This window comes from Lolium perenne, chromosome 5 (genome assembly GCF_019359855.2).
Source record: "Lolium perenne isolate Kyuss_39 chromosome 5, Kyuss_2.0, whole genome shotgun sequence".
In the NCBI taxonomy this organism is placed as follows: domain Eukaryota; kingdom Viridiplantae; phylum Streptophyta; class Magnoliopsida; order Poales; family Poaceae; genus Lolium; species Lolium perenne.
The window spans coordinates 162863549-162877605 of NC_067248.2; the positions used below are offsets into that span (position 1 = coordinate 162863549).

The following is a 14057-nucleotide window of genomic DNA, read 5'->3' on the forward strand; positions in this document are numbered from 1 at the left end:
GCGTGGCATCATTTTATGTGTCCTAGTAACCACTGCAAAAGACGGAACTGGGATACGGCAATTATCTTGGAAAACCCTTCACGAACAGGGCTATCTCGTCCGGAGTTCTATGGCTTTTAGGGGAAATGAGTAGGAAACGGCCCGTTTCACCACATAGTTTGTCGGAACGAGGCCATATTTGGCACGTGCGTGGGCCTTAGGATGGGAAGCAAGGCCCCGGTCGCGGATTTCCGATCCGAACCACGGGCGACGGTTTTTCCATTTTCGGGGTGCCGGAAGGGCTTTTTTTTGTGAAGCAGCTACATGGTGCGCATTTCAGTATCGCGCGGGACCTCTGCGCAGCGGTAGGATACCTCCTACGCACCACCTATCACATGTCATATGCGCGCAGAAGCCATCTGGGAATCCCACCCGCTTCCTGCGGTGCCCCGCCGAATCCGCTGGAAACTGACCGGATTTGAACTGGGGCGACACTTTCCTTCGCTCAATAAATGGAGGGAAAAATGTTTTTAGCTCTAGAACGCATCATTTTATGTGCTAAATGTTTTCCGTTTCGCGCGTTGGCGGACGGGTGCACGCGCGCGCCCGGTACGGCCATACCGCATGTCCCGGCGGCCCCGTTTTGCACAATTGGCAAAGCAAACGGAGCCAAAAATTCGAGCGGAGCCGCGTGGCGTCATTTTATGTGTCCTAGTAACCACTGCAAAAGACGGAACTGGGATACGGCAATTATACTACCATATAATTATTTTCACTCATTGTTCCTATGGAGGCACCGCCGATGGAGGTCGGTCAAAGGGGTGGACCGCCAGATCTAAAGGGTAGACCGCGCACTCAAGTTAATGCCGACGTGGTAAAAAAGGTAATCTGGATGTAATGTAATATATACTAGTATATTATAGTTATTACAAGAAACAATGAAAGAAAAAAACAAAAAAATTAAAAAAATGCATTATGCCGAGGGGGGCCCTCGGCGTATCCCCGGCCCTCGGCGTATCCAGCGACCGAGAAACCCTAAACCACCTGGTCAGCCCAACTCAACGGCTAAGCCGAGGGTGGCCCTCGGCGTAGCGCGGGATCTGAGCCCGAAAAAACACCTAGTCGGCCTCCTCCCGCTCGCGTTTTCCCCAGTTGTCCCGCTCGCGTTTTCCCCAAATCCCGCCGCCGCCTCCTCCTGCCCGACGCCGCCGCCGCCTGCCCGATGCCACTGCTGCCGCCGCCACCTGCCGCTCGCGCCGCCATCCTCCCGTTGCGCCGCCCTCCTCCCCGACCATCGGCCCCCGGCCCTCCTCCCGCCGCCGCCTCCTGCCCTCCCTCCTCCTCCCGCCGCCGCCACCTGCCGCTCGCCGCCGCCTCCTGCCCTCCCCCTCCTCCTCCCGTCCCTGACCACTGGCCCCCGGCCCTCCTCCCGTCGCCGCTCCTCCCCTCCCCCTTCTCCTCCCGTCCCCATCCTCTCTGCCCCCGGCCCACCTCCCGTCGGCGCCCTCCTCCTCGCCGCGGCCTCCTCCTCGCCCGGCCCTCCTCCCGTCGTCGCCTTCCTCCTCGCCCGGCCCTCCTCCCGTCGTCGCCTTCCTCCTCGCCCCGGCCCTCCTCCCGGTATGGTAAGCTACTGTAGCTTTTTTTCCATTTTTGTATTGCTTTAATTGTTGTAATAGAAATTGAATTGATTTCAAATAGAAATAGAAATAGAATAGTGCATAATAGAAATTGAAACCATATGTATGTATGTGTGTAAATAGTAGAAAAAAATAGAAGTAGGATTGATTTGAAATAGTAATAGAAATAGAATAGTGGACATTTGGAAAGAAATAGAAATGTGTAGTTGAAATTGAAATGATATGTTTAATAATGGAAATAGAAATGCAAATGTGAATTTCTTCTAATAATATGTATTTGTAATAGGCCATGCCGTGACCGCCTCGTCTTGAGCACCCCGGCGTGACGATCCCGGATCTTGACGCGCTTCTCGACGGCCGCCAACATCGACACTCGGTTGTTCGACTATTTCCTCTACAGCCGAGGGTGAGCTAAATTTCCAACTTCTTCTCCGCATTTTATTTATGTCACTAGATTCATTTTCCAAGTCAAGTTGCGTAACCTAGGTGTCACTTCCCGTCCTCAAGCGTTACGCGGATAAATATGCATTAGTGGTCGGCATATTTTCAACCGTAACGCTTGCGGCATTTACGGGACAGTCGGCGGATCCGTAGTTGGGTACGTTCTCCATGCTCTGCTCCGGTCCGAGTCAGGATTTCGGCAGCACCTCACCGTTGTTCTCCGGATGCACATCCTCTTGTCTTTTTGGCGAGACGTGTATCGGGAGAGCAGCGGGGAGGTGCTGCCGAAATTTTGACTCGGATCGGGGTAGAGCATGGAGAACGTACTCAATCTACGGATCCGGCGGCTGCTAGGAGCCCACCTAGTAGAGATGTAGGTTGATGCATTCGTTTTGCCTGTTAAAAAAATTAAAATATGATGCATTTTCCTATTTGATATAAATGCTATGCTTGTCGTTTGGCTTCCAATAGAGCAGAGGATGGCTGATAATGGATGGATGTACACCGGCCGTGTTAGTGCGACTAATAAAACAGATGAGTGGATAAGGAAGACTTGGCATTTAGTGAAGGAGTTGGCGCGTGGTACAAAACAGAAGGTTCAGCCACTTTGCCCGTGCAATCGTTGCTTGAAGCATCACCGTCGTGGAAAGGATGACATGTTTAAACACCTTCTGCAATATGGGTATATGCCTCGTTACGTCACGCAGATCGACTTTGATGAGCACGAACGTGACAGAGGTGAGGTGATGCGGCAGCGGCTCAATGGCAATGAGTACGATGGGGTTAGAGACTTTCTAGATGATCTTGTCGATGCCCACATGCCGAGTCGCCACCTTCACGGGAGGAACCGCCGTAACCGGAGGAACCTCGAACCGGAGGAACCAGAGCCAGCCGCGAAGGCCTTCTATGATATGATAGCCGCTGCTAAGACGCCTCTGTACGATGGCGCCGAGATTTCTCAGCTCGATGCCATCTCCCAATGTCTAGCCGACAAGACCCGGTACAACACCACCCGTGACGGCTTCGAAGCAAGTCTGAGAACAACTGGTAACATGTTGCCCAAAGGGCATTGTCTGCCTAAAAGCCTGCACGAGACGAGGCAACTCATGTCGGCGCTCAACATGGATTATCAAAGGATAGACTGTTGTGAAAAAGGCTGTGTTCTCTTCTGGAAACAGTTTGCGGAGGACAAGTACTGTCCCATTTGTAAGGCCTCTAGGTATGAAGAGGTAACGGGAAAGGATGGTCAGGTGAGGCAGTCAAAGATCGCAAAGTCGATTCTTCGGTATCTCCCATTCATAAAAAGAATCCAGCGGCTTTACTTGACTGAGGAGACCGCCAAACAGATGACGTGGCACAAGATGGGGACTCGAATAAAGGACAATCAGGGGCGGACGAAGATGGGACATCCATCTGATGGCAATGCATGGAAGAACTTTGATAGAAAATACCCCCATAGGGCAGCAGATGCTCGGAATGTCAGAATTGCGATAGCTACAGATGGCTTCAATCCATATGGTATGTTGAATGCCAATTACAGTTGTTGGCCCGTGTTTGTAATTCCGCTCAATCTCCCTCTCGGAGTCCTAATGACGAGGAAGACCATGTTTCTGTCGCTGATCATTCCAGGGCCCCATTACCCGGGGAAGAACTTGAGTGTCTACATGCAGCCGATTGTGGATGATTTGAACCACTCTTGGCACCACGGGACGTTGACATACAACCGAGCATCGAAGACAAACTTCTGCATGAAAGTTTGGTTGCAGTATACCATGCATGACATGCCCGGGTACGCCCTAACATGCGGATGGTGTACAGCTGGTAAATGGCCATGCCCAGTGTGCAGGCATCGACTTGAGTTCCTTTGGCTAAATAAGGGTCGCAAGTATGTTGCGTTTGACACGAATCGGCAGTACCTCAAACGGAGGCATCCGTTCAGAGAAGACAAAAAGAACTTCAAGAAAGGCAAAGTTGTGCATGAAGTAATAGAGGTGCCAAAGTTCGATGGTATAGTTGTTGATGCCGAGCTACGTGCTCTCGTGCTAGCGGCATCGGAAGCTGGCCATCAATTTGAGGGATATGGTGTAACGCACAACTGGACTCACGAGGCAGCCTTAACGAAGCTCGAGTATTACAAGGACCTCGAACTTCCCCATAACATCGATGTGATGCACACCGTAAAGAATGTCGCGGAGTCCTTATTTCACACGTGCCTAAACATTCCCGGGAAGTCAAAGGATAATGTCAAGGCTAGAGTCGATGTTGAGAAGCTCTATGATAGGAAGAAATTACACATGCAACGTCCTACTGGCCGTCGAAAGAATTGGTTCAAGCCGCACGCCGACTTCTTCCTTGATTCCATCCAAAAGAAGGAGGCATTCAAGTGGCTAAAATACGTTGTGATGTTCCCTGATGGTTATTGTTCGAATATGAGCAAGGGAGTCAATCTTTCGACGGGAAAAGTCACCGGGCTCAAGAGTCACGACTATCATATATGGATTGAGCGGCTGATGCCGGTGATGCTTCGAGGGTATCTCCCCGAGAAAATATGGCGAGTGCTCGCGGAGTTGAGCCATTTCTTCCGCACGCTCTGTGCTAAGCAGATATGTCCTAAGGTTATTGACAAGCTGCAAGTTCAAGTGCCGGAGTTGCTATGCAATTTGGAGATGATCTTTCCGCCAGGCTTCTTTACTCCGATGGCACATCTCATTGTGCACCTCGCAAACGAGGCACTCTTGGGTGGCCCAGTGCAGTTTCGGTGGCAGTTTTGTATTGAGAGAGAGTTCAAGTATATTCGGAAGATAACTGGAAACAAAGCCAAGATTGAAGCATGCATAGCTGAGGCAACGTGCCTTCGGGAGATGGCAGATGCCGCAACAACGTACTATCCTGATGAAGTTCCCACTCTGCATAACCCGGTCTCTCGTTACAATGTCGACGTGCCCATGAATGACCCCAAGCTTCAACTATTCCAATGTCCCGGTGGCAAGGCTGGTAAAGGACAAAAATATAGATTGGAGAGGGAAGAGAAGGATTGCATAATGCTCTATGTGCTTATGAACATGAAGGAAGTGGTGGGGGGGACGACGACGATGGCGGTCACGATTTCATTAGGTAACATGGTGTAATGCTTATTGTATCTAGTTTCGATCACCTACACTCAACTCGGTCTAATGCTTATTGTATCCTTTCAGCGAATTCTCGGATGAACAGTGGTGGCTTCCGCGCGATCCCACTGGCGCGGAGTTGGACACTCTACTGAAAGAGGGTGCTCCCGAAGTAAAAATAAACTTTGTGTCTTGGTTCATGAAAAAAGTAATGTCTAAGTTGTCCCTCTTACCTACCAATATGTGACTTGTCCCTGTTATTCCACGTAACTAATGCACACAACAAATTTGAACCGTGCTTGTAGGGAGCTGATGCAAACGTTGAGATGACAGATGAGTTGAGATGTGTTTCCCAAGGTTGTAACCGTGACGTCATGAAGTATGAGAAGTATGACGTGAATGGGTTTCGATTCCATACAGAGACACACCAGAAGGGCCGGGCGAATCCAAAAACGATAAATACTGGTGTCTTCACTAAAGGATCCGATACCTTTGATTACTACGGGAGGTTAGAGAATGTATACGAGCTGACCTTCAATCGTACAAACAAACAACTCAATCTCGTTGTGTTCAAGTGTCATTGGTTCGACCCAAGAGGTGGACAGAGAATTACCAAGTCCATTGGGTTAGTTGAAGTTAAGCCTTCCACCACCTATACCGGAGCCGATGTCTATATTGTTGCTCACCAAGCCAAGCAAGTTTATTATTTGCCGTACCCATGCCAGAAAGCGGCCCTCAACGGCTGGGAAGTCGTGTTCCAGGTATCGCCACATGGTAACCTACCGATTCCCTCCGAGGACGATTACAACAACATTGACCCTGTAACATACGAGGGAATTTTCTATCAAGAGGAAGAGGACTTCGGGCACTTTGAGTTAGAATGTGTTCTTGAAGAGGACCTCAGGAATGATGCAGAAACTCGTGGTGAGTCAGTGGTGGATCTAAAGGACATAGATATGCTCGAGAAGTTACAAGTGGAAGATGATAGCGATGATGAGCCTCCACCCGTCTATCAAGATCCAACTTACTACTCAAAAAGATAGTGATAGTGATAGTGGCAAGGAGAAACAAAATGAGATTGACGATGAGATTGATGACGGCTGGTGAGGGTCTTTTATGTGTTTATATTTCAACATGCTTCTTATTTGTTTAGTATCTTTATGCTTAGTATTTATATTTTTTTCAACATGCTTCTTTATTGTTTAGTATCTTTATGCTTAGTATTTATATATTTTTCAACATGCTTCTTAATTGTTTAGTGTCTTTATGCTTACTATTTATATATTTTTCAACATGCTTCTTAATTGTTTTCTCTTTCTCAATGCAGGTGATTGAACAATATGAGCGGCGGCAAGGAGGACTCGTCGAGCTTGCTTAAGAAGATGCAACAACGCAAGAACAATGTTAGAAGGAGTGAGAGGGCACCGCGTCGCAATCCGCGTTACGAGGACGGCGCGGGAGGAGGAGGAGGAGGACGAGGACGAGGACGAGGACGGGGATGAGGTGGTGGAGCTGGAGGTGGAGGTGGCTTGGGAGGAGCTGGAGATGGAGGTGGAGGTGGAGGTGGAGGTGGAGGTGGCTTGGGAGGAGCTGGAGGTGGAGGTGGAGGTGGCTGGGGAGGACCGGACTTTGAGCCACCACCCTCGGCTTCAGGCGACATTGCTTCCTGGTTCTTTTTGGAGGGGACATCTAGAGAGGAGGCGGAGACGGAGTCTAGAGCCGAGGAGGACTCTAGCCGCGGGTTTGAGACTCCGGAGGAGGATGGGCGGCCGAAGCCACTGAAGATTCGTGGGGAAGCGAGAGTCCCCGACGAGAGGAAGGAGCCTAAGACCCATGAGGCGAAGACCCTTATTATTCCTGCTGGCCCTGAGTAAGTGTACTAATTTGGCAATTTCGATTTTCATGTACTAATGTTTGATTTTCATGTGTAATGTTTGATTTTCATGTGCAGCAATTGGACATTTCCTCCGGGGGTCAAGGGGCGCCTGCCTAGCAGCATGATTGGAGCTTTGCTTAGGAAGTTCTGGCCGGGCAAGTACTATCCCCTCGGCACTGTCCCAGCTGGCGAGAAGATGCTAGCCACTACTTGGACGGACTACGAGAGTGCCCCTGGCGTAGGCTTCCCGACGGCTGCTGAGGCCGTGATGAGAAAGTTTTGGGTAAGACATATTTTCTCGAGCTTCGTTCATATTTGATGACCCCAATGTTCTAACTCATGAATCTCACAATTGTTTTTTGCATGATTGAAGTGTTTTTATCGTGTGGCGCCCGAGGTTGAGGAGACGGCCGCGAACAGGACTTTGCGGGCGACTTGTGAGAGGTTGACACCGCAGGTGTGGTACAACCAAAGGATCACGTCCGCGGGTCACTTCTGGGCAGAGAGAGGCGAGAGGGTCCATAAGCCGGACATTGTCGGTAAGAATGCTAAGGCCGAGTACGAGATGACGGTGGAGGACTACATGTCGGTGAGTAAAATGTCAATGAGATTCTACATTGCTACTAAGTTGCAATTGCATTAGATTGAGTTGAGTATTGCATTTTCAGGTTATCCCCGATTGGGCCGAGCCGCATGCCGAGGCATGGGAGGAGATGGTTAGGACGAGGTGGCTCAAGATGGACGAGGACTTTGCAGCCGTGGCGAGGCGGAACGCGGAGAACCGAGGCGACGGTGGCACACACTGTGGGGGAAACCTCAGCTACGAGCGCTACAAGGGGAAGATGGTATGTATACATTTTATTTTCCTTCAGGTTCAAAGTTGGTACTCACAACATTTCCTTTCGTGATGCAGAGGGCCACGTTAGGACCCGAGGAGGAGATGTCTGACCTCGAGATATACAACAAGATGCGGCTTAAGAAGCCCGATCTCTCGCAGCCTCAGCCCTCGCTCCCTGAGTACTTTGGCACCTACGGCGAGGACGTCGAGAACTACTGCGAGATGGTGAGGCATCGTCACCCGGAGGTGGATGACCCCATGAGCGCGGAGGTCGACGAGGAGTCGTTGGTCCTGTCGTCCGGAGGGTTGCCGCATGGCCGTCTCGCCATGCTGAACAAGGCTGTCAAGCATACCCTCACCACGACCTTCACGCGTCTCAAGGCGGGCCTCACCAAGGACAGCCCCCCTCTCCCGCCTCGTCGCCGGGCTCGGCAACAACCCGCATACGACGTAAGTTTCCCTCATTTCCATCCTCTTTCCGACTTTCGTTCATCCATTGCTAAGTGCTAACGAGACATGAATTTGTGAAATTGTAGCCTGACTTCGAGGCGGCCTACGCGGCCGCTCATCAAGAATATCAGGTGGCATTCAACCGGCAGCAGCAGCAGTTCACGGAGTACATGGCATATATACATGTAAGTTCCAACCTTTGTTTTCGCAAATGATGACAAGTCCCACTTTCCCCTAGTTTGATGCTTCATTTCTGTAAAGACTGACATGCAAACTATCTTGCAGGCGTCGATGATGGCCAATCAAACTGGACAGACAGTGGATTTAGGGCCGATGCCTCCCTTTCCGGGGCCGGCGTCAAACTATCCATCGAAGGAAACTTTCGCTGCGGAGTACTATGGGAGAACAGCGGTAAGTTCTTCACCAAACCGAATACTACGACTTTCCTTTGCCTCGCAAATTGCTAACATCTCGGGAACATGTGTGTAGGGAACGGGATGTTCCGGAAACCAGGGTGGTGGGAGGGAGATGACACCGGTTCATCATGGTGGTCCTTCTCCCGGTGCTTCTCCCGGTGCTTCTCCTGGTACTTCTCCCGGTACTTCTCTTGGTGGTTCTTCCGCAGCTTCTACTGGAAGGCATCCGACCGGGCCGGTGTTTAGCGGCGACGAGCTCCTCTAGTTGTCCCATGTATCTTATGCACACTATGGCACCATGTATGCACACTATGGCACCACCATGTATGCACATTATGGCACTATGTATCCACTATGACACTATGTATGCACTTCATGTTATGTGTATTTGCACTTCATGCGAAGTTCCTGTGAATTTTATGTGAATTTTATGTGCTTTTATTATCTGCCAAATCTGGAAAACAGCAAAAAAACCAAAAAAATGACCAAATGGTCCAAGCTACGCCGACGGCTTCCCCCTCGGGGTAGCGTCGACATGGACCAAATGGTCCAAGCTACGCCGACGGCTTCCCCCTCGGGGTAGCTTGCGCCAGGCGAGCCAGGAGATGCCGCGTGGCATGATATGCCGACGGGGAGGCGCTCGGCGTAGCCGCTCGCCAGGCGAGCCAGGAGACGCCGCGTGGCGCGCTATGCCGACGGGGCGGCGCTCGGCGTAGACGCGGCGTAGATGCCACCAGGGAAGCCACGGGCACGCCACGTGGTGCGCTATGCCGACGGTGTGCCCCTCGGCGTAGCACAAACGGCCGTTAGACGGACGGCTCCGGTCACTGTGCTACGCCGAGCGCCGCTACGCCGACGGGTGGGGCCAGCCGTCAGCCCTCTGCGGCTACGCCGATGGCGACGTCTACGCCGAGGGTCACCTGTGCTCTGCCGAGGCCGACCTTCCCCGAGGAGCTACGCCGAGGGGCACCGTCGGCGTACCGTGTGCCGAGGGCAACGCTATGCTACGCCGAGGGCCGGCGGCCGTCGGCATATCCCCATATTCCTGTAGTGGCACCGACAGAGGTGCCCCGATTTATTTTCTCCTTCCAGCTCCAGCATGCAAGATCTGCAATTGCTCCTTCATTCCACTCCTCTGCAGCGTTCCCGACCTCTCTTTGCTTCTTGCTATTTTAATCTCTAGAGTATTCAGAATAGCAAGCATCAGTAATATTGCAGGAAAATAAGAATAGGAGAAGACGAAGCCGACGATATAATGAAAGAAAAACTTAGCCTCCTTACCGACAAAAGCGTATGGGTTAACTTCGCTGTAGCATCCCCTGGTGACCCGATATCACTGCAAATGGGTCGACTGTTAGGCTGTGATTTCGACTGTTGTAGAATGTGCAATGTTAGGTTAGCTGTGGTGGATATGATCTGAATTCAAGACTGTCTGTTGGTCTATGCATATGAACGAAACCTAAGGATAGACAAGGCCAATAGGTGGTGGGATAAGAAAACGCATACAAACACGAGGGGGTTTGCATCTGCACAAGACTTTGCCGGTTCCCTTCGCAACATTGGCGACAAGCTCATAATCATCGATTTTCTCTCCCCCTTTTGTTGTGGCAGTCGCGATCTCCACCCCAAGGTAGAAATCATAATGCAGATCATGCTTCTTCCCTTTATGCAGGAAAGAACAATGGAGGCCAACTAGGTGGCCGTGCTCTAGAAGGCCATCTAGCAGTATGAGTAATAAGCCTTGATATTTTCCTTTTCGGTTGATGGTTCATTGTTGTACCATGACTCGATGACGGCCGTGGAGATGGAGCAGAGGGAGAGGAGTTGGCTGCAGAGGTCCCAGCAGAGCGGTGAATGCAGTTTGTGGCGCTGATGCTAGCTACCTAGCTTTTTTCCCCTTCGTCTACAAAACAACAATTTCGACTTTGTAATCTACAACTTTCCCTTCAACGGGTATTTTGGCTATTTGTGCATTTCCTCTTGGAATAGTCAATTGAAGTGATCATAAAAGCAACAGCTTTGTCTACCATGTATCATGCCAATTTTGAATGTTCTGGTTGATCAACTATGCTAAAGACTGAAACATTTCCTTCTTGATTCAGATTATACGAATATATTCACGGAAATGCAACATATACACTCAACTGTCATATAACACTCTCAAGAAGGCCTTCCAGACGCGAGGATTAATTAGTTGGTGATGACAACGAGTGGTTCTTGCAGTCTGATGAAGCTATCAAATGGTTTTTGTTTCCAGCTTATGCAATTGTTTATGATTGTTTTGTGGTGTCGCAAATTACAAAAGGTATTTGCAGACTGAGTTTTTCTGCCATTCGCACCAAGTAACTTCTATTTAGTACTTGCAAATTTAATTTCTTCAGAAACTTTCTGTTATGTCTGGTAACAACGGACCTTCTTTGGCTTCCAATATTGGCACTGAGTATATTCCTGCTGAAAGGTTGCTTGGTAATAGATTAATCATGGAAATATTACCAGTATGATAAGAATGCTTGAATTTGTCTCTTCCTCTTCGTAATCGATTTAACAAGGATTAGTATTTTTTATATTTAAAGAAGATTAGTAATCCAATTTTTGTAGCTAAACTTATGTGTTCCTATAATACTACTGCCAAACCATGCACATTAAAGGGCCATATACTTAGGAAGCCATCTTATGCTCTTAGATATAGTTAAGATAAGATGACCAGACCTCGCAACCAAAATAGCTTACCTCCTTACTTAGGCAGTAACCAAATTATACAGCCAGCAGCTTTCTACAGTAATTGCAGCTCCAGTGTAACATGTAGAACTTCTAGGCCAAAAACGAAACTAGATAAGTACAGAATGGAGATCAACAAGGTAGTGTAGTGTACCTACAAGCCTTCTCTTCCGTGTTCCACGCGATGAGTGGTGATGCGGCCATGGCCATCCCAGTTGGAGTGCTGGTTGTAGGCGTGACAAACCTGTTGCCGCCTTCCATCGAGCGAAATCAGCAGGACGGGCAGGACATATCACAGCTGCCAGGGAATCCGCATCAGCGGATCGATCTCCATTCCGTTGCTTTCCATCCGCCAGCTCCCTGTTCGCCCAGATCCGGCAGTACTCTCGCCGATCTAATACCAAACATAGCCCCTGTCGTCGAGTGCTTTTCGACGACGCTGACGATGAGTTTCCAGCGAGACGCGCACATTTTTTTCGATAAAGGGAATATATTAATATCAAAAAGATACCAATTACACCCAGCCTCTGCAACAACGCACCATCCTAATAGCACTACGGATGCACACAGCCAAAAAAAGGAAAAGAAACTAAAAAACAAAAGTCCCGCTGCAGTATCTCGGGCCTAACAACAGCAGTACATCCACCGCCAAGACAACATCTGAATTACAGACTCTCTAAAAAACGACGCCTCCAAGAAGGGAACAGTGCTCAAACACCATCGTCGCCCGATCAAAGATCTTAGGTTTTCACCCTGAAGATAGTCCCCGCTCTCAAAACAATGCCTCCACCAAGGCCATTGCCAGGCACAACCAGTTAAGGCCAGACCTTGGGTTTTCACCCTGAAAGGTAGGACTCTGCGCTTCACCTGTGTTATCGCCCCCACTTTCATACCGCTACTGTGAAGCCCGGAACACCAAGCCAGTCTCTCAACAGCGCGAAGACTTGACCCTCCCTCAGCTAGTCCTCCCCTCCGGCCTTCATGAAATTCTCTTCTTCCGACTTTTATCATGGATCCATAGTCACTTGATGTCAACACAGAAAAAGAGCTTCGCGCCGCTCCCTCCAGAACCAAACGGTCGGAATAAAAGCATGGGTGCGCACGATCGAATACCTCCGATCCAGCAAACTCCAGGCAAAGCACTGTTACATTCGCCGACGGAGCCTTCCGGAACTCAACCCTCCGGCCAGATCACGAGTACAAGCCTCCGGTAGATCCTCCTCTTCACGCAAGAGAGGCCCTAGGACCGCCGCCTTTATACAGGTCGGACCCCCACGTCGGCGACCATCCCGGGCTGGCCAATCCAGCCCTCCACCAGCGACACCATCGCCGGCTTCCATGCTCCTCCATCTCGCCGCCGGATCGCGGTGATAGATCAAAAGATCCACCACCACCAACCGCAGGCCGACCCTCTCCGGCGCAGAAGAGAGCCACCTCCTCCGTCGAACCCAAGGCTGCTGCCCCGGGCACCCTCGGGACGCGGAAGAAGCCCGAGATCACCTCCACGACCGACTAGAGGCGGGGAGGAGGGCATGGCGCAGACCGAAGGCCTGGCCGCCGCCCACCACCAGCCCCTGCCGGTGTGCTGCGGATGGAAGCCTACGAGAGGGGAGGGGGGACCGCAGCGCAAGAGCCGCCGCCGCCCCATCACCATCCGCGCCGGCCGCCACCGCGAGCGTCGAGGAAGGGAGATCCCGTCCGCCGTCCCCCACGCCGGCGAGGAAAGGCCCCCGCCGCCGCCACGCCCCGTGGGTCTTTGCCCCGGCGGCGCTACCGGCGGCGGCGGCGGCGGTTAGGGTTGGGGAGGGGTCGGGAGAGGAGAGGGTTGGGGAGGGGTCGGGAGGAGAGGGTTGAGGAGGGGGTGAGACGCGCACATATGTAGACAGTACTTTCGTCTACACGCACGTACACCAAATCAGCTAGTCTATGATTAAACGATCGATAGCTAGCAGTACCAGCACCCCACGTACACAACGCGAAATAGATTAATCGCCAAAGGGCCTTGTCGGTCCTTGTGCCTCTTCTATTGATTCAACTCACGGTGGTGTTACAAGGGTAGATTACATGGATATATATACTAGGCAGCCTTGCCGACTAGAACTACTACTAGTACGACTCGGTTTCTAGCTCCTAGCTAAATACACACGTAAACTCAATGACCTAGCCGGACTAAGACACTTGACATATCCTGGTCGGATACAACTCGTATACACGTATGACTCCGTGCGTACGTCAAACTCGTGCTTAATCCTAACACTCCCCGGGTGGGCACCAATTCGGATTGACTTTGACACCACCGCTGCCTAATCGACGTCGCCAGCTCACCTTCCGTTCCAGTATCACCACCTCAGAGTCTCAGACTAGCGCGGGACTGGGCGCAAGGAGACCAAATATCTGCGGTGTGCCGAACGGGCGCGCCGAGGAGAACGTCGACGAGCGGCCTGCTGCATCGATTAGGCGGTGGCGGCATCAAATCGAGGGCTGGGTGGCCACTAGACTCTGTAGAGAAAGCCAGAGCTACACACAAAAGGGGGATCGAAAGTGAAGAGAGGAAGACAGAGCGGATCACGCGTCTTTCCTGAGCCTGCGTGGTGT

At 51.0% G+C, this 14057-nt stretch overlaps 1 protein-coding gene and 2 long non-coding RNA genes across 3 annotated transcripts in view; 2 read left to right on the forward strand and 1 right to left on the reverse strand.

Annotated features, from left to right (window-relative positions):
* Positions 1-10770, forward strand: part of LOC139831048 (uncharacterized) — a 71482-nt gene extending 60712 nt beyond the window's left edge. The window contains exon 2 of the long non-coding RNA XR_011745187.1: positions 10417-10770. This is a non-coding gene — a long non-coding RNA (uncharacterized lncRNA). The remainder of the gene's footprint in view (positions 1-10416) is intronic.
* Positions 782-9158, forward strand: LOC139831171 (uncharacterized). Its single transcript, XM_071820531.1, has 8 exons — positions 782-862; positions 6847-7034; positions 7116-7323; positions 7414-7629; positions 7709-7885; positions 8038-8103; positions 8614-8739; positions 9150-9158. Exons 1-8 carry the CDS (start codon positions 782-784, stop codon positions 9156-9158), a joined length of 1071 nt encoding a protein of 356 aa, XP_071676632.1.
* On the reverse strand, positions 9793-11817 carry LOC127300446 (uncharacterized). The gene is made up of 3 exons (XR_007851254.2): positions 11617-11817; positions 10026-10080; positions 9793-9923 (listed from the first exon to the last, which is right to left on the reverse strand). It is a non-coding gene; the product is annotated as an uncharacterized lncRNA (long non-coding RNA).
* Positions 11818-14057: the final 2240 nt, after the last annotated feature.